Raw genomic sequence first — 19,892 nt, forward strand, 5'->3', positions numbered from 1 at the left:
ACCATCACATCTACTACTGTGGGCAAGAAACCCATAAAAGAAATGGAGTGGCCCTCATAGTCAACAAAAGAGTGGCTAAAGCTGTACTGGGATGCAATCTCAAAAATGATAGAATGATCTCGATACGAATCCAAGGCAGACCTTTTAACATCACAGTAATCCAAGTTTATGCACCAACCACTGGTGCTGAAGAAACTGAAATAGACCAATTCTATGAAGACTTACAAGACCTTATAGAAGTGACACCAAAGAAGGATGTTCTTCTCATTATAGGGGATTGGAATGCTAAAGTAGGGAATCAAGAGATAAAAGGAACAACTGGCAAGTTTGGCCTTGGAGATCAAAACGAAGCAGGGCAAAGGCTAATAGAGTTCTGTCAAGAGAACAAGCTGGTCATCACAAACACGCTTTTCCAACAACACAAGAGACGACTCTACACATGGACATCACCAGATGGGCAGTATCGAAATCAGATTGATTATATTCTCTGCAGCCAAAGATGGAGAAGCTCTATACAGTCAGCAAAAACAAGACCTGGAGCTGACTGTGGCTCAGATCATCAGCTTCTTATAGCAAAATTCAAGCTTAAACTGAAGAAAGTAGGAAAAACCACTGGGCCGGTAAGATACAATCTAAGTCAAATCCCTTATGAATACACAGTGGAAGTGACGAACAGGTTTAAGGATTTAGATTTGGTGGACAGAGTGCCTGAAGAACTATGGATGGAGGCTCGTAACATTGTACAGGAGGCAGCAACGAAAACCATCCCAATGAAAAGGAAATGCAAGAAAGCAAAGTGGCTGTCCAACGAGGCCTTACAAATAGCGGAGGAGAGAAGGCAGGCAAAATGCGAGGGAGATAGTGAAAGATACAGGAAATTGAATGCAGATTTCCAAAGAATAGCAAGGAGAGACAAGAAGGCCTTCTTAAACGAGCAATGCAAACAAATAGAGGAAAACAACAGAATGGGAAGAACCAGAGATCTGTTCAAGAAAATTGGAGATATGAAAGGAACATTTCGTACAAAGATTACCATAATAAAGGACAAAAGTGGTAAGGACCTAACAGAAGCAGAAGACATCAAGAAGAGGTGGCAAGAATACACAGAGGAATTATACCAGAAAGATATGGATGTCTCGTACACCCCAGGTAGTGTGGTTGCTGACCTTGAGCCAGACATCCTGGAGAGTGAAGTCAAATGGGCCTTAGAAAGCACTGCAAATAACAAGGCCAGTGGAAGTGATGGTATTCCAGCTGAACTATTTAAAATTTTAAAAGATGATGCTGTTAAGGTGCTACACTCAATATGCCAGCAAATTTGGAAAACTCAGCAGTGGCCAGAAGATTGGAGAAGATCAGTCTACATCCCAATCCCAAAGAAGGGCAGTGCCAAAGAATGCTCCAACTACCGCACAATTGCACTCATTTCTCACACTAGCAAGGTTATGCTTAAAATTCTACAAGGAAGGCTCAAACAGTATGTGGATCGAGAACTCCCCGAAGTGCAAGCTGGATTTAGAAGAGGCAGAGGAACCAGAGACCAAATTGCAAACATGCGCTGGATTATGGAGAAAGCTAGAGAGTTCCAGAAAGACATCTACTTCTGCTTCATTGACTATGCAAAAGCCTTTGACTGTGTCGACCACAGCAAACTATGGCAAGTTCTTAAAGAAATGGGAGTGCCTGATCACCTCATCTGTCTCCTGAGAAATCTCTATGTGGGACAAGAAGCTACAGTTAGAACTGGATATGGAACAACTGATTGGTTCAAAATTGGGAAAGGCGTACGACAAGGCTGTATTTTGTCTCCCTGCTTATTTAATTTATACGCAGAATACATCATGCGAAAGGCTGGGCTGGATGAATCCCAAGCTGGAATTAAGATTGCCGGAAGAAATATCAACAACCTCAGATATGCAGATGACACAACCTTGATGGCAGAAAGTGAGGAGGAATTAAAGAACCTTTTAATGAGGGTGAAAGAGGAGAGCGCAAAATATGGTCTGAGGCTCAACATCAAAAAAACGAAGATCATGGCCACTGGTCCCATCACCTCCTGGCAAATAGAAGGGGAAGAAATGGAGGCAGTGAGAGATTTTACTTTCTTGGGCTCCATGATCACTGCAGATGGTGACAGCAGCCACGAAATTAAAAGACGCCTGCTTCTTGGGAGAAGGGCAATGACAGGCCTAGACAGCATCTTGAGAAGTAGAGACGTCACCTTGCCAACAAAGGTCCGTATAGTTAAAGCCATGGTTTTCCCAGTAGTGATGTATGGAAGTGAGAGCTGGACCATAAAGAAGGCTGATCGCCGAAGAATTGATGCTTTTGAATTATGGTGCTGGAGAAGACTCTTGAGAGTCCCATGGACTGCAAGAAGATCAAACGCATCCATTCTTAATGAAATCAGCCCTGAGTGCTCACTGGAAGGACAGATCGTGAAGCTGAGGCTCCAGTACTTTGGCCACCTCATGAGAAGAGAAGACTCCCTGGAGAAGACACTGATGCTGGGAAAGATGGAGGGCACAAGGAGAAGGGGGCGACAGAGGATGAGATGGTTGGATAGTGTTCTCGAAGCCACAAACATGAGTCTGACCAAACTGCGGGAGGTAGTGGAGGACAGAGGTGCCTGGCATGCTCTGGTCCATGGGGTCACGAAGAGTCGGACACGACTAAATGACTAAACAACAACAACATTTTTCCCCTCTGGCATTTCCTCCCTAACTCTTAACAGTTGCTCAACAAACAGAAGCCCATTAGGTAAAAGCAGGGGAGCTTGGTGGGCTGATGGGCACCTCCATAGGTGTTCTGCTGTACCATCTCACTATAAGGCAGTGGATTGTGGTATGGAGGGCACCACATTTCTCTGGATCAGGTGGATTTGTTGGGGAATCTCTTTTAGCTTGAGGGCCATATTCTCTTCTAGGAAACCTGCAGGGGCCACATGCCAGTGGTGGGTGGGGCCAGAGGCAAAAGGAAGCAAATGCATCATTATTATTATTATTATTATTATTATTATTATTATTATTATTAATTCAATTTTATTTATAAAAGAGGTAGAGTGAGGAGAGAAAAAATGAGTGTGAATGAAAAAAATTAAAAAATACTGTTACATTACCATACATTAATATACAGATGTGTATATTCTTATTATCCTAACTCACATTTAATTGTCAGTAACCAAAACTCATTCCAAGTATCGTTGTTTTTAACCAAATAAAGTTTGTGTCTATAAGCTGTCTGTTTATATGTTCCCAGTGTTGTCATGTTGCCAAGTGATTGATTAAGGGGAATCGTGTCTCTGTTCTTCCAGTTCATCAGTAGCAGTCTCTTGGCCACCATCAGGGCGCATAGAATCCATTTTTGTTGTCCTATTGTTAATTTACATGTGATGGGTATATAGTTCAAGAGCATATTCACCTCTGAAAATCTTAATTTGTTTTTTTCTGTGGTGTCTTGTTTATATAGTCCAGCATTTACATCTCCAACAAAGAGCTACATTAGATAGTCCTTTCTTATACAAATGTAAGGGAGTCCAATAAATGCTAAATAATAGCTTCTGTTGATTTAGTCTTAGTTTAAGATCCATCAATGCATCTGATATCGAAGCCAATACATATTCCCACTGTCTAGGTAATAGTGAGCATTCCCATTACTTAGTCCAGTCATTTCTTAAACTTTGCACATCAAACTTATTTGTTGATGATAAATATTTATAAAATGCTTTAGTTTCAAATGCAAATTTGGCCTTTGTACAACAGGCTAGTTTCTACACACATGCATTATCACAGTATCCTCCATCCATCCATGCAAGAGGCATTGAAGGGTGTGCCAGACAGCAGAGCCAGGCCAGAGTCTTGGCGGTGCAGTCCCTCAGAATTCTCTGATTGGCTACCAAGACAGCCAAACAACCGGGGGGGGGCCTGGAGCCAACACTGGGGTGGGGGGGAGGAACCGTTTCTGAGGGAGTTTTTAGATAGGGATAGAGATAGGGCTTGATTTGAGATGGGAGGTAAGGATTAGGATAAGGTTTGCCTGAGAGAGAACTGGTTCTGATTTGAGCCAAACAACCACACTGAGGAGACGTATCTGTAGCAAGGGTGTTATGTATTGAAGTTCTCACCCTGGGCCAGCAGGGGGATACTGTAGATAGTTTTCACTCAGGTCCACGTCAGTTATTTTAGGCGGGAAACCCTGGGTTGTGTTTGTTACAATGTTGACAGCCGGCTGCCTATAAAAGCAGGCCGGCTGAGCTGTTTGCTGTTCAGTCTGTCCAGCTTACAAGTAAAGAGCTGCTCTGGAGAAATCGCTGTGTCGTCTGCTATGTTCGCCCACAACTTAACAAAGGGGAAAGAGCCTCGCAGCTTAGATAGGAAGACTGGGTTGAGTGTTTGGGGAATATAGTCAGGAGTTAACTGAAGGGCTGAGTCTGAGCCAAAAGCTGTGGGAATCAGACTACCTGGGTCTCATTCCAGTCAGGAGGGGAGATTTCTTCTAGGTAAAGAAGACTCCCAAAGCAATAACAAGGGGTGAGGTGATCCCCTGGGTCTGCTATACTAATTAGAATACCTCAGGTGTGGGATTGTTTTCTTTAAAAAAAAAAGTGAAGAAAAGTGCCCCTTTGCTTGTGAACCAAATTAATAAACGGTGTTAAGAGCGTTGATCTGAAGCATCTGCCCAAACTAAGCATAAGGACCTAGAAAGGAGTAACGGAAACTGAAGTGTAACAACTGATTTTAAGTAAAGGGAGTTTGAGAGAAGCTGTGACTGTCATACTGTGTTTAAGCCTGTGATGTCCCTATATTTAGTTTAAATAATAAGTTCTACCTGAAACAATGTTTCTCCTGACCTAAAGTTGTTTCACCAACTTTGGAGTTGGGTGTTTTGGGGGGGGGGGGAGGGGAGGGGGTAAATCAAACTTTCCTTGTTTGATTAACTCCTGCCTGAGACTCCCTGAATGGCAGTTTCCCTCACACAAGACTCCCTCCCCCCGATAGCCTGTGGTAAATTGCAGTCATTTATTTAATTGGCGTATAGTGAGGTAGGTCTACTTTAGTCCGCAACAAAGGGTGCATTGCAATCAGGCAGAAACACTTAATGAGGGTGTGACGTAAGATCAGCTATGAGTGTCGTGATTTGGCTGTTGGTTCCCTGACTATTGATTAGCTGGGATTTCTGCATTTCATAGGGTTGGACTAGGTGACATATGAGGTCTCTACAATTCTCTGATTCTACAATTCTAGGTAGCTTAGGCTGAGAGGTGGTGACTGGCACTCAAGATCACACCCAATGAGCTTCATTGCCTAGTAGGGATTTGAAACCTGCTCTCCCCAAGGTCCTGTTCTGACACTCTAACCACTAGACCACACTGTGACTTCTCCCAAAGCAAGGGTGGTAGATTTGTGATGAACACGTGCAGGCCAACACTTGATAATGAGCCATGTTCAAAAGCCCAGGGCTGTAGGTTGTTTAAGAGCACAATAAGAGACTGGCAGCTGGATCTGGTAAAAAAAAATATGTTTGAGGAAGAAATGCAGAATGGCCCTGAACCTTGGAAAGTGTTTTGGAATCTAAGGAGGGTGTTTTCATGCTTTTCTGCCCAATTTGCTCCATGTCTGAGTTTGCCACTTCCTTGCTTCTGCTATCTTTGAAATGTTTCCGTCTTCTTCCCATTCAGAAGGGTTCAAAATCACTGTTTTTAATTGCTTTTAAGAGGGTTCCACATAGCACAGACTGAGAATCCTCAGTGCCAAGCCCTGAACAGCATCACTTTTTCATTGAAAGATCAATATGAAGCAACCAGCTTTTGAAGAGCAAATTGCTGTTTAATCCAAGTACAATTTTCAAGGATCAGCATAAGCCTAGACAGGAGAGTGCAAATCATAGAATGTAGAGTTGGAAGGGACACAAAGGGCCATTAATGTTAGAAAGGATGCTAACAGTTATTCATGCAGACATTTGTTTGTTTGCTTATTCCATAAAATTTATACACTGCTTCATTGTACAGAACCTCAAATCCGTTTATGAAAAGATGAATCAATAAAACTGAGAAAAATCATAACCATATTGTTAAACATACAAAAGTTAAAATAATAAAGCAGATTAAGATTACCCTCAACTTTCTAAGCATCTGGGTAGGCTTGTCTAAACAAGCATTAAGTATGAAGTTACTTCCACTGTGGACTTGAACCTCCCAAATAAATACTTGTCCTAAGAACACATAGTGTTATATATTAATGGGCTCACACACTAGAATCTTCTGGAAAGCCACTTGCAGAAACAGGAAACTGGGATGCATGTCCATTGAGATCTGACATATTAATGTGCCTGAGCAAATCTGCATTTCTCATTTCCCAGGATTTCCAGGCCCAAGCAAAGCCAGATTTCTGATGGGTCCTGGCTTTGCCCAATAGCTTGAGAACAGGCATGTTGAACATCTGGACAGGGGTGACCCATTCCAGCAGAAAGTACTTTTAACAATCTGCCTTAAAACTACCGTACATAGGAAAAGGCCCTTAACATTAGTATTGAAGACTCCCTGTTGGGTCACATAAACCGCTTAAGTCTGTCTCCACTTACATACATGAAAGGTCTTTGAAAGTTTAACACAAATGGCATTGTACACTAGTTCAGATTTCACACATAAATTCTCAATCTTTCCAACTTCGTTGAAGGGGTTGCTCCCATAATGGCACTTTTTTTTTTCATTTATGGTGGGATTGCAGAAATATCACAAATACTTAAATATGCAATTCTGGCATCGTCACAACTTGTACTATTAAATATATGGGATGATACTGTAAAATGATTCTCTTTGAAGGAATTGCTAAGTTGGTTTCTAGTAGCAGCTAGACTTTCTGTTGCATAAAAATGGAAGAACTGAAAGGATCTGTTTCTTGAGTTTTGGCATAAGAATTTACGGAACCTCACAGCTGCTAAAAGGATGACACACAATATAATACATGGAGTTAAGTACCAGTGGAATATTGTCTTAAGATATTTCTCTTTCAGGTTCACACTAATAAACATTTCTGGAATATTCTTTAATATCCAGTAGTTCTTATGTGTTTGCCACATTTGCTGATGTTTTCCCCTTTTCTCCTTTTTGCTTCCAAAGGTTGGAGTCTGCAAGAGACCATGTTCTTCCCATTGACTATTACTTCCCACCACAGAAGACATGCTTGATCTGTGGGGATGAAGCATCTGGGTGCCACTATGGAGCACTCACTTGCGGGAGCTGCAAAGTCTTTTTCAAGAGGGCAGCTGAAGGTAATTCATCTTTTTGTGTGTTTGTGATGTGTGTGATTGAATGCAAATCAGACGATGGCTGTAGATGTCATTCCCAACGCACAGATATAGGATGGGGTACCCCTGGCTTGACAACAAAAGGGATCTAGGGGTCTTAGGAGACCACAAGAACAACATGAGTCAGTGGTGTGATGCAGCAAAAAAAAGCTATTGCTATTGTATGCTGCATTAACAGATATCAAGGGAAAATAATAGTTTCACTCTATTCTTCCTTGGTCAGACCCCACTGGGAGTCCTGGGTCCATTTCTCAGTGCCACAGTTTAAGAAGTACCGTATATACTCAAGTATAAGCCGACTTTTTCAGCACATTTTTTATGCTGAAAAAGCTCCCCTTGGCTTATACTTGAGTGAGGCGGGCAGCAGTGGCAGAGGGACCCGCCTCTCGCAAGAGCAGGAACAGGAGCCGCAGTTGGGAGAGGCGCTGTGCTGCACCGCACTTCTCCCAACCACGGCTCCTATGCCTGCTCTTGCAAGCAGCAGAGGTGGCGGTGGAGGGACGAGTGGCCCAAAAGGAGCCCTTTTGGGCTGCTCCTTCCTCCTCTTCTGTCTTTGCTGCTGTCAGCGGCAGAGGAGAAGGAACGAGCAGCCCAAAAGCAGCCCTTTCAAACTGCTTGTTCTTCCTCCACCGCTGCCGCCACTACCAGGTTTGTGGTGTGGTGAACCAGCTTATACTCGAGTATATACGGTATATTGGCAAGCTCCTCCTCTGCACGTGCAGAGGAGGAGGGTGAAGAATATCATCAAGGGCCTGGAAACCAAACCTTAAGAGGAATGGTCGAGGGAGTTAGGGAAGTTTATCCTGGAGAAGAAAAGATGGAGAGGTGACATGATAGCCATCTTCAAATATCTGAAGGGCTGTAACATGGGAGAGAGAGCAGGTTTGTTTTCTCCTGCTTTGGAGAGAAGGTCCTGAACCAATGGATTCAAATTCCAAGAAAGGAGATTTAAACTAAACATTAAGAAGAACTTTCGTAAGGTGAAAGCTGTCAACAGTGAAAAAGACTCCCTCAGAAAGTGATGGACTCTCTTTCATTTGAGATTTTGAAACAGAGTCTACATGGCCATCTGTCAGGGATTCTTGAGCTGTGGTTAATGCGTTTCAGGGGTTGCACTAGATTGAGGCCCCTTCCAACTCTACAACAGTGGTAAGATCCCGTTGCTCTGTCCCAGCAGTTTGAAAGCACAGATAAATAGGTACCGTTGCAGCAGGAAGGTAAATGGTGTTTCCGTGTGCTCTGGAACTCATCATAGTGTCCTGTTGCTCCAGAACTGTTTTAGTCATGCTGACCAGAAAGCTGTGTGTGGACAAATGCTAGCTCTCTCAGCCTGAAAAATGAGATGAGTGTCATACCCCATAGTCACCTTTAACTGGACTTAACCGTCCAGGGGTCCTTTACCTTTACCTTTTTACCTCTATGAGTCTGTGATTTCATTGGGTTAAGCAGCCCAGTCTACATTTAATTTCCTTATTAAAACTCTTTAGCAGACAGTAATCTTAGTGTTTGCCTGCTCAGGGTGAGGACTTCCCATCTTGTCTTTAAAGAAAGTTTTCCATTGATTCCACCCGCCCACCGCCAGAAAACGGTGCTGGGTTAGGAAGGATAGTGGCAATTTTATTATCTGCCAGATTTAAAATGGCTCCCCCTCCAAATCTGTTTTTTTTGGGGGGGGGGCACATCTTGTTAGAGAAACTAAATTATTGAAGGAGACATAGGTTGATAAGGGAAAGGAATGGAACTTTCCTTGTAGTGTGGTATGGTGGCTGGATTATCAGACTAGGACGTAGGAGACCAGGGCTTAGATCCCCAGATGGCCGTGAAGCTCCCCTGGGAGACAATGCTGCTCAGCCTGAACTACCTCACATTTTTGTGAGAATTAAATGTGGAGCAGACGGTCTCAGGTTCAATCCCTGACAGCATCTCCAGGTAGGGTTGGGAATCACCCCTGCCTGAAAGGAAAGCCTGGAGAGCTGCTGCCAGTCAGAGTAGGCAATACTGGGCTAGATGGACCAGTGGCGTGACTCAATATAAGGCAACTTCCTATGCTATCCTCCTCCCATCCTATTTTGTTCAGGTGAACATAAATTGATTGCACTCTGAGCTTTCACCTCAAAGACCAGGATGTGAAGCTTTATGCTTCCCTGCGCACCCCTCAGCTCCAGAGCTGGGCAGGTCTTCCAGAGGAGCTATGATTGGGGTTTTGGTGTGGATCCCTGGCATGCTGTTGTTGTTGTTTCTTATTTAGAGGTGACAGCAAGATGGCAAGATTGTTCAAGCTGAAGGGAAAGAAAAGATTGTGGCTTTTAAATTCGCGAAGATGGGAGGAACAGGCAGCAGTTCAGATCCCATATATTTGGAAACATAAGTACTGCCATAAATTAGAGGCACCCGGCTGGGGTGTTCAGAGGGGACCCACCCAATACCCATCACATTATTTTCTCCTAATGTGAACATCTACTAAGCGCACTGTCTGCTGGCAGTAATAAGTCATCTGCCACATTTTTATGATATTACTTAGCAAAGAGGCACATCTTGGTCCGCCAGCCAAAGTACTCGCATTTGAGGATTTGACCGTGCTGTTCTGTCTGATATGTTTCTCAGTCATCACATGGAGGGCTTCTGCGCACTCACTTTTCATGCTGCATGCAGTGACTTTGCACAGCATTTGTGATTATAGGATTGTAGATAGCGCCACAAATCTAACTCAATGGTGTAATATTGGAAAGTATTAATCACTTCTCCTACCTGGGCAGTTACCTTTCCACAAGGGCTGACATTGATGCTGAAATCCAGCATCGCCTGAGCTCTGTGAGTGCAGCCTTCTCTCAACTGAAGTGCAGAGTATTTGAGGACCAGGACATTTGCAGGAAAACCAAAATGCTTGTTGACAAAGCTATTGCACTACCAACTTTACTGTATCCTTGTGAAACATGGACCACTTCTAAATGCCAGCTCCAGCTCCTTGAAAGTTTCCAGCAACAGTGTTTATGAAAAAAATTACATATCACTTGGGAAGACAGGTGAACTAATGCCAGTGTACTGGAAGAAGCAAAGATTACCAGTTTCAAAGCAATCATTCTTCAACATCAACTTTGTTGAACTGGTCATGTTGTTCGGATGCCTGCTTCCGAACAACTACTCTATTCCAAACTTAAAAATGGAAAGCGTAATGCTAGTGGTCAACAAAAGATGTTTAAAGACTTTCTCAAAGTAAATCCAAAAAAATGTAATATAAACACCAACAATTGGGGAACACTGGCCTGCGAGTGCTCCAATTGGAAAACAGTCTTTACCAAAGATGTCATGGACTTTGAAGAAGCTTGAACTCAGGACGAAAGGGAGAAATGTTCTAAGCGGAAGGCACATTTGGCAAACCCTCAACATGATCAACTTCTGCCCGGAAACCTATGTCCCACTGTGGAAAGACATGTGGATCCAGAATTGACCTCCACAGTCACTTATGGACTCACTGTCAAGACCGTGTTCATAGTGTTGTTGGGATACTGCCAGGGAGATAAAGCCCATCATGGCCCCCACGTCGTCTCCGGACGTTCATCGATCTCCCGTAGACACGCAGTATCAGCAATTAGCGACACGAGCTCCAGAAAATAGCTTGCCACATTCTAGAACTGATGCACGCTCTTATCAGCAGATAATGCACAGCGAAAGGTGCACGCAGGAGAGCATTTTCCAAGTTTATTCAGTGTTGGTCAGAACAAAGGAAAAACATGACTGCCTGCTTCGGTCTGCTCAGGCAAAGAGTGAAAACAAAAGCATAGACACAACAGAAACATCCTGTGAACAGGAAATACGCAGACTCTGTGACTCACAAAGCCTGCTCCCTTTTAAGGTGGAACGGAAATATCCTAACATCCTCCCCCTTTCCGTGTAACCTGTAGTACCTGTGGTTCAACCCAATTGCAACCTCTGTACATAAACCTTAAGTTGTTCTCTGTTAACAACCTTAGACAACAGATCAGCAGGAATTTCATTTCCTGGCATGTAGGACACCTGAATGAGTCCTTTCTGAATACACTCTCTTGCACGATGTAGCTTAATCTGCAAGTACTTGGTTCTGCTCAAGCATAAACACAGAACTGTGTCTCTGTTTGGGAATAGAGGCCTCTTAATAACTGTCAGTGCCCTTAACCAACTACAATTCTCAGGAGTATTTGAAGGGAGAAGCCGTGACTGTTTAAAATGGCACAATACTGCCTTAAATGTATGGTGCAGGTATGGCCTGAGTGTGCATTGGCATATAATACCTACCTATTGTGGCACATGGAATCCAGAGTGGCCTTGGCACTAGGATCCTTCATGCCTGCATGCTTTATTTCAGGTCAATCCGGGGCAGAAATAAAAACCCGACTTAGCAAAGGATACTTTCTTTCTTTGGCATCTTTGGATGAAATTTAGAGCTTGCCAGCTTGGCTCTTGAAGTTCTTCTCAATCTCGTCTTCACCAAGGGGTAAAGCACACATCCTGTCAGAGAGCCCCCAAATGTTCTCTGTTTGCCAAACAGCCATCCAATTTGCACAGCTGGATTGGACTTGTCAGACTCGAAAGTGGAATAGCAGCAACAGATACATGTAATTGGGTTTAGAAGGACATTGGCAGAGATGTCACACAGAGGGATTCCAGAAGTGAGATATCAGAGGGCAAAGAGGGTCAGGCCGTGAAGGATCTGCAGGAGTAAAGAGGAGGAGGATTCAGAGAGAGCGACTCTTTTACACTTTGGAATGCCTGGGCAACGCAGGGCCTGTTAGCAAAGGGTAAGTTTGCAAGGGGTGTTGTTGTTGTTTTTAATTAAATTAAAAATCCCATCCTGGGCTCTCTCCTCCCCCTCCCCCACCGCCCTAGCATTTGCATTGTTGCATTGCACACCATGTGCATGGAATGTGCCTCTCACAAACTCTGGAGGTGTTTGTGAATGTGTGCAGGTCATAATGATAAAAATATTCTGCAAGTATGTCGGTGTTTGCAGACTCGCTTCTGTCCTTCCCTTGCAAGAATGAGACCAGGAATCACCATACAGTGGAGTAGTGGTTCAGAATTGAAAGACCTTTGGGACAGTCTATTTTCAGCACCCCGTGGTGGCTCCTCTATATTTAGTGGCTGAGGGACATAACATTAATCCTTTTGGATGCTGGCCTTGGATTCTCCTCCATTTTGCACTGCAAGGCAAAATGGAGATATTCTGCAGGCCCTGAAGCTTATTTTTCACCTTCCTCATAGAAAGCAATAGCAATTTGGGTAACTTTTATTGAATCACTACATATTTTTGTTGTTGTTGTTGTTAGAATTATTTTATTTCACAAAATTTATACATACACCATTCAGTTGCTTAAAAAGATCACCTCAAAGTAGTTTACAGAAAATCAGTAATCACTGGAAACAACTCTTTAAAACATTCAAAAAATAAAATCAGCAGTAAACTAAAAATAGCTTAAAACGTTCACCAGTGTTCTACATGCCTAGAGAAGCTTATTTAAAGAAAAAGGTTTTTAGCAGGCACCAAAAAGAGTACAGCAAAGGTGCCTGTCTAATGTGTCAATAGGCAGGGAGTTCCAAAGTGTAGGTGCTGCCACTATAAATGATTGACTGTGTAATGGGGATTATATGGAACATGCAACAGTGCCAGTTCCGCAGATGGAAGTAGTCGAGCAGGGGTGGAGGTGTAAGGTGATTTCACAGGTAAATTGATCAGAAGTTGTTACGGGCTTTATTGACTAATAGTAACACCTTGATATGGTCTGAAGCTCAACATCAAAAAAACTAAGATCATAGCCACTAGTCCCATCACCTCCTGGCAAATAGAAGGGGAAGAAATGGAGGCAGTGAGAGATTTTATTTTCTTGGGCTCCATGATCACTGCAGATGGTGACAGCAGTCTGCTTCTTGGGAGAAAAGCAGTGACAAACGTAGACAACATCTTAAAAAGCAGAGACATCACCTTGCCGACAAAGGTCTGTATAGGTAAAGCTATGGTTTTTCCAGTAGTGATGTATGGAAGTAAGAGCTGGACCATAAAGAAGGCTGATCGTTGAAGAATTGATGCTTTTGAATTATGGTGCTGTAGGAGACTCTTGAGAATCCCATGGACTGCAAGAAAATTAAATCTATCCTTTCTTAAGTAAATCAGCCCTGAGTGCTCACTGGAAGGACAGATCCTGAAGCTGAAGCTCCAGTACTTTGGCCACCTCATAAGAAGAGAAGTCTTTCTGGAAAAGACCCTGATGTTAGGAAAGATTGAGGGCACAAGGAGAAGGGGACGACAAAGGACGAGATGTTTGGACAGTGTTTTCGAAGCTACCAACATGAGTTTGACCAAACTGCGGGAAGCAGTGGAACACATGAGTGCCTGGTGTGCTGTGGTCCATGGGGTCATGACGAGTCAGACACAACTAAACAACGCAGCGATCATGTCTAGTAGCCAATAATTTGTCTAATCCTCTTTTAAAGCCATCTAGGTCAGTGGCCATTGCTGCCTCCTGAGAGAAGGAGTTCCATATTTGGCAGTGTGGATTTCTTTTATCTGCCCTGAATCTTGCAACATTCAGCCTCATTGGACAAACAGCTGGTTGCCAGTTCATTTCCAGACCTAATTCCTGCCTCCTGTGGGAGCGAGTTCCATGGTTTGTGCTGCGTCAAGAAATACTTTCTTTTCTCCATCCTTTCCTGTTGTGCTGTATGTGGGGCTACCCTTGAAGACAGCTCAGATGAAACATTAGTCCATGTTCTCCTATACTGACATTTTAACGGGGACATTAGATCCCCTTTTATCACCCATGTACTATTTCTACGCTAGGGGAACTTGGTTGAGTTTTATCTCAGTTTTATACCTGTTTTACTGTCTGATTTCAACCTTATGATCATAGAAAATATAGCCAGGTTCCTTGCTGTAGCTATCAAAACTCTGTCATAATTATAAAAGGAGAGTCAAGTTCCGTCTGTCTTATTATCTATTCCTGATCGTTAAGTGGTTTTGTGATATCCATTTTAAAAGGTGCCATTTATGTAGATGTAGATTGTCTGGATCCTACTCGCTTCCCTCTTTTTTGATGTTTATAGGCTGAAGACCAAATTAACTTTTGTTAGAACTTGATATTTTTGTGTGGCAACACCTATACTCTAAAACTCCCTACCTCTTGATATGAGGCTGGTGCCTTAACTGCACTCCTTTTGCTGCCTGCTCAAAACATTTTATTTTAAACAAGCCTGTCCAGATATTTAGAAAGTTTTAATCCGTTTTTTCTCTATTTTTATTTTAACATGTTTAAAGTCTTATATTATTGTTGTTAATTGTTCTTATCAATAATTTCATTGTTTAATCTTTTTTTGTAAACCACTTTGGGGGGCTTTATTTACAATCAACAAGGGTATAAATTTTATGTAATAAAATAAATAAGCTGAACTGGTTTGGAAGATGGACTATCTGTAAGTGCAAAGTTCAGTAGCCAGTCACTAAGTGGTTCAGCCAGCCAGTATTATATTACCACCAATTCAGTGGGGTTTTCACCTGCTCCTGATATGCTTCTGAACCTAATTCAAAATGTTACTGCTGATCTTTAAAGCCCCACATGACTTAGTATCCAGGTACCTAAGGAGCACCTCCAATGTTATATTGCTGTGTTAAGATCTGAAGGAAAGGCTCATCTTAGAAGACATTCACACCATAGATATGAAGTGCTATGATGCCACATTAAACAGTCACAGCTTCCCCCAAAGTGTTATAGGAGCTGTAGTTTGTTAAGGAAGCTGAGGGTTAAGAATGTAGGAATAGCCAGCTGGGTCAGACCAATGGCCCGTCTAGTCTAGCATCCTGATCTCACAATGGCCAACTAGATACCTCTTTTGGTAAGCCCACAAGCAGGCCCTGAGCACAAGAGCAATCTGCCGCGCTGTGGTTTCTAGCAACTGGTATTCAGAAGCAATGCTACCTCCAACTATGAAGGCAGAGCCGTGGGCATCATGGCTAATACCCATCAATAGCCTTCTCTTCCATGAATTTTTCCAGTCCTCTTTTAAAGCCATCCAGGTTGGTGGCCACCACAGTATGCTGCATTAAGAAGCCTTTCTTTTATCTGTACTCAATATTCCCACATTCATTGGATGCCCACAAGTTTCAGTATTATGAGAGAGGGAGAAAAACTTTTCTTTCTCCACTTTCTCCATGCCATGCATAATTTTATCAACTTCCATCATGTCACCTGTTACTTGCCTTTTCTCTAAACTAAAAAGACCCAAATGCTGCAGCCTTTCTTCATGGGGGAGTCGCTCCACCCCCTTTATCATTTGGGCTGCCATTTTCCAAACACTTTCTAACTCTGCAATATCCATTTTGAAGTGAGGCGACCAGAACTGCCTACACAGTATTTCAAATGTGGTCACACCCTAGATTTGTACAGTGGTATTATGGTACTTCAGCTTGAAACCAGGAGGCTGTTTGAGAATACATATGCATGTGAGGACTAGAAGGAGGGAGCTGGAGGTAACTTGGGCAAAATATTTGATCATACAAGAGGCAAAGGTGTGGTTGCATTGCACAAGCCCCAAGGCTTTTCCAGTAAATCATGATAGGGATGCCCATTCCTTAATAATAATGAATTAACAAAGATGGGGGGGGGAGAGACTATAGCTATGCCTTCCCATAGTCATAACCTGAGTTTGTTTGAAGTTTCTGAATCCTGTTTCCATGCACCAGAGACATTCTTCAGATCCTGAAATCTACAGCTAGTTGGCAGTTTCAAAACACATTAGTAAGTTACTATAGAAGCTTGAAAATCATCACAAAATGATAGCAGTGTCAAATGTTATGATGATATGGGAGAAAGAGCAATAGGCGACATGCCCTCCTTTATATATTTTTATTTGTATCCCACTGTTCCTCCAAGGAGCTCAAGGTGGTATACATGGTTCTCTTCCCTCCTCATTTAAGCCCCACAAAATCCCTGTGAGGTAAGTAAGGCTGAGAGGCTGTGACTGACCACCAAGGTTACTCAGTAAGCTTCATGGTCTAGTGGGGATTTGAACCCTGGTTTCTCAGGTTAGAGTCCAACACTCTAACCCAGAGCTTTCCAAATTTTTCATGTTGGTGACACACTTTTCAGACATGCATCATATCACACCACAGTAATTCAGTTTTACTAGCAAACCAGAGGTTAAACGAACCCCTTTCCAGCCCCAGGAGGAGCACAAGGAGCATTCGCACGACACGCCTATACACTGCCGCTGACATGCTAATGTATCACGACACACAGTTTGGAAAGCTCTGCTCTAACTACTACACCATGACTGGCTCTCCTGAACTGAATTTGGCTCTTGTTGACTGTTCTTAAAATTAATTAATTCCTTAGCAAGACTCCTCATTTTTTTAAAAAAACCTGTATAAAATATAAAAGAATTCGCATCCCGAAATTTTGCCCAATTTTGAGTCTGACTACATTGTTTTAAAGTTCAAGCAAACCTGGATCCTGGCTCTCACTGCTTCATGCAACTTGGGTTTCCCACTTTCTAATCAGATTCTGTGCCAAAATGCATCTTGGGACAAAAATCTAATTTATAGCCCACCCTCCTTCCCCTCTCTCTTTGTGTGTGTCAAATATATGGAAATTCTAAACCTGACATTCATTTTTGCAACTTCCAAATCTTTCTGCAGGCTTTGCAGTTAACTTACCCAAGATAGGAAAAATCAGGGGGATTCAAATATTAAGGAGCAAGGGAAACTGGAAACAAATTATTTGTGTTGGCAGCTAGCTGTTAACCTGGCCTTGGTTCTGCTCTGACAACTCAGTAGTCTTTGGCAAACTGGTATGTAGAGCAAAGGGAGGATTTGTTCACTGCGGAGCAACATGAAAAGGTTGCCTGAGCTCACGCAGAGAGCCATGTGAGCAAGATGACTGGAAGTGGGACTTGTGCCGGAGGTTGAGCATAAAAAGAGCCCTGCTGATCAGTCCCAGGGGCTCACCTAGCCCAGCACCCTGTCCTTGAAGTGGTCAAACCAGATGCCTGTGGGAAACCAGGGAGCAGACTCCAAGTGCAAGATCCCTCCTGCGGTTTCCAGCAACTGGTATTCAGAAATATTGCTGCCTATGACTGTGGGGAGCAGAGCAGAGCCATGATGGCCAGCAACCACTGATAGCCCTCTCCTCCTCCTCCATGAATTTGTCCAATCCTCTTTTAAAGCCATCTGAGTTGGTGACCATCCCTGCCTCCTGCGGGAGGGAGTTCCACAGTTTAACTAAGTGCTGCATGAAGAAGCAACTTTGAACCTTCTGAGCTGCCTGCAGCCCACGAAACATAAACTGTCCTATTAGTAGGTTGCCAATGACACTTCCCCATTCCATGCAAGGAAGCTGTTTATTGAAACTCTGCTGGGGAGATGGTTCTGCTTCATAGATTAAACAAGCTCTGCAGGAGTGGAGCTGAAAACAGGGCTCCCCTTTCCTTTCCTTTCCTTCTTTTTAAAACCTTTTGCAGAGTTCTAGAAGAAGAAAGTAAATTAATGCAGAATAAGTCAAGTGACTTTACTCTTCACAATTTATTCTGATGAGAATAACCTGGGCCAGACACTTCCCTAGCTATTATTAACTGTGAGAAAGAACCTTACAGAATGCAGAACAAGATTTTTTATTTTTTTATTTTTGCTGCAGTACCTTCAACCAGGAGTGGGGGGTGGGGAGGCAGGTTGGGTGGGGCATGCTAGGGATCATTAGGAAAGGAATTGAAAATAAAACAGCCAATATCATAATGCCATTATATAACTATGGTACAACCACATTTGGAGTACTGCTGTTTTGTTCACCTCACCTCAAAAAGGGTACTATAGTGGTGGAATAGGGCAATGTTCACAATAGGGCAACCAAAATGATAAAGTGGGTGGAGTGACTCCCCTATGAATAAAGTTTGGCGTGTTTGGGACTTGAAAAAGGAGAAGTGGAGGTGACATGATAGACGTTTATAAAAAATTATGCAGGGCATGGAGAAAAAGTGGATAGAGGACCGTTTTTCTCCCTCTCATAACACTAGAATGTGTGGGCATCCAGTGAAGCTGAATGTTTGGTGATTCAGGATGCATAAAAGAAAAGACTTCTTCACACAGCACTATAAAACTTGCTCCCGTAGGAGGCAATGATGGCCAAAAAATGGGATTGCTTTTAAAGAGGGTTGCACAAATTAATGAAGAAGAAGTTTATTGATGGCTACTAGCAAGGATGGTTGTGCTGCGCCCTCTACAGTTTGAGGCAGCAATGCTTCTGAATGCCAGCTGCTAGAAACCATAGAAGGGGTGAGTGTTGCTCTTGTGTTTGAATCCTGCTTGCAGGTTTCCCTCAGACATCTGGTTAGGCATTGTGGGAGGAGGATACTGGACTAGATAGGCCACTGGACTAGTCCAGCAGGATCTTCTTAGGTTCTTAAAAGCCTGCCTGAATTCCCCAAAAGGGTGAACTGGGCAAGGTTGGGAAGAAATAACAGGAGGCATACAGCAGCCCACACGGCTTTTTGGTGGTGAACATTGTAGCCGGGCTGAGGAATCTGTCTGAACAAGCTGGAGCCAGCCTGTATTCAGCATGGCCCTATGTGTCTCATGGAATGTCTATAAATTAAGGGAGAGCTGCCTTGCAAGTATGGAAGGGAGAGATTTATGTGCTTTTAAGAGTCCTCCAGTGGAATGAACCACTCTGGATGGGGAGCTATCTGCCTTTTCTGGGAATGCCAAACCTACTGCTCACACAGAGCTTGACAGCTGGGGGCCCAAACCCACAAGAACAAATGGATGCAAAGAACTCGACCCTCCAGAATTGTAGGATTTTACTTATTTTACTGAATTCTTATCCCACCTTTTTCTCCAGTGAGCTCAAGGTGACATACATGGTTCTCTCCCCATCCCCATTTAATCCCCAAGGATTACATCAATCCTGTGATGTAGATTCGGCTGAGAGACAATGGCTGGCCCCCAAGATCACACCCTGTGAGCTTTATGACCGAGTAGAGAATCAAACCCTGGTCTCTTCCAGATCCTAATTGAGGTGGATTGGGTACCCTAGGCTGACCAGAACAAATTTAGTGTATTTGAGGTTTTTAAGCAGAGTTGGGCTGGCCACCTATCAGAAATTCTTTAGCTGTGATTTCTGCATTGCAGGGGGTTAGACTAGATGGCCCTTGGGGTTCCCTTCCAACTCTGCAATTTTGTGATTCTATGATGGTGGTGGGGATTTCAGGAAGCAAACATTTTGGCCATTTAGGTAGAGAGTGAGCGGAAATTTTGTGAAAATTACCATTTGCAGTAGCTTAGCTTAGCTTTTCAGTTTTGCAAAGTTTTCACTGGTGCAGCAGCGGCAACAGATGTCCTTTCAGTGGCTTCCTACTGGCTGATGCCCATCTCCTGTCCCCACATTCCTGTCTCCCACAGTGTGTGAGACGTAGGATTGTTTCAAGACTTCTTGGGATTGCTAGTGTTGATTTCCAAGGTCTCTCTCTTTCTCTTTCTCTCTCTCTCTCTCTCTGTGTGTGTTTTAAAGATAGAGACCATACCACCACAAGTGATGCATTTTTAGACTTTAATGCTATGCTGGATAATAGAA

At 43.2% G+C, this 19,892-nt stretch overlaps 1 protein-coding gene across 1 annotated transcript in view; it reads left to right on the forward strand.

Annotated features, from left to right (window-relative positions):
- Positions 1–19,892, forward strand: part of AR (androgen receptor) — a 233,733-nt gene that overhangs the window by 96,355 nt on the left and 117,486 nt on the right. The window contains exon 2 of the mRNA XM_053374239.1: positions 7,118–7,269. Within this exon, the coding sequence (XP_053230214.1) occupies positions 7,118–7,269 (152 nt within the window). The remainder of the gene's footprint in view (positions 1–7,117; positions 7,270–19,892) is intronic.

Source organism: Podarcis raffonei, chromosome Z (assembly GCF_027172205.1).
Source record: "Podarcis raffonei isolate rPodRaf1 chromosome Z, rPodRaf1.pri, whole genome shotgun sequence".
Classification (NCBI taxonomy): Eukaryota; Metazoa; Chordata; class Lepidosauria; order Squamata; family Lacertidae; genus Podarcis; species Podarcis raffonei.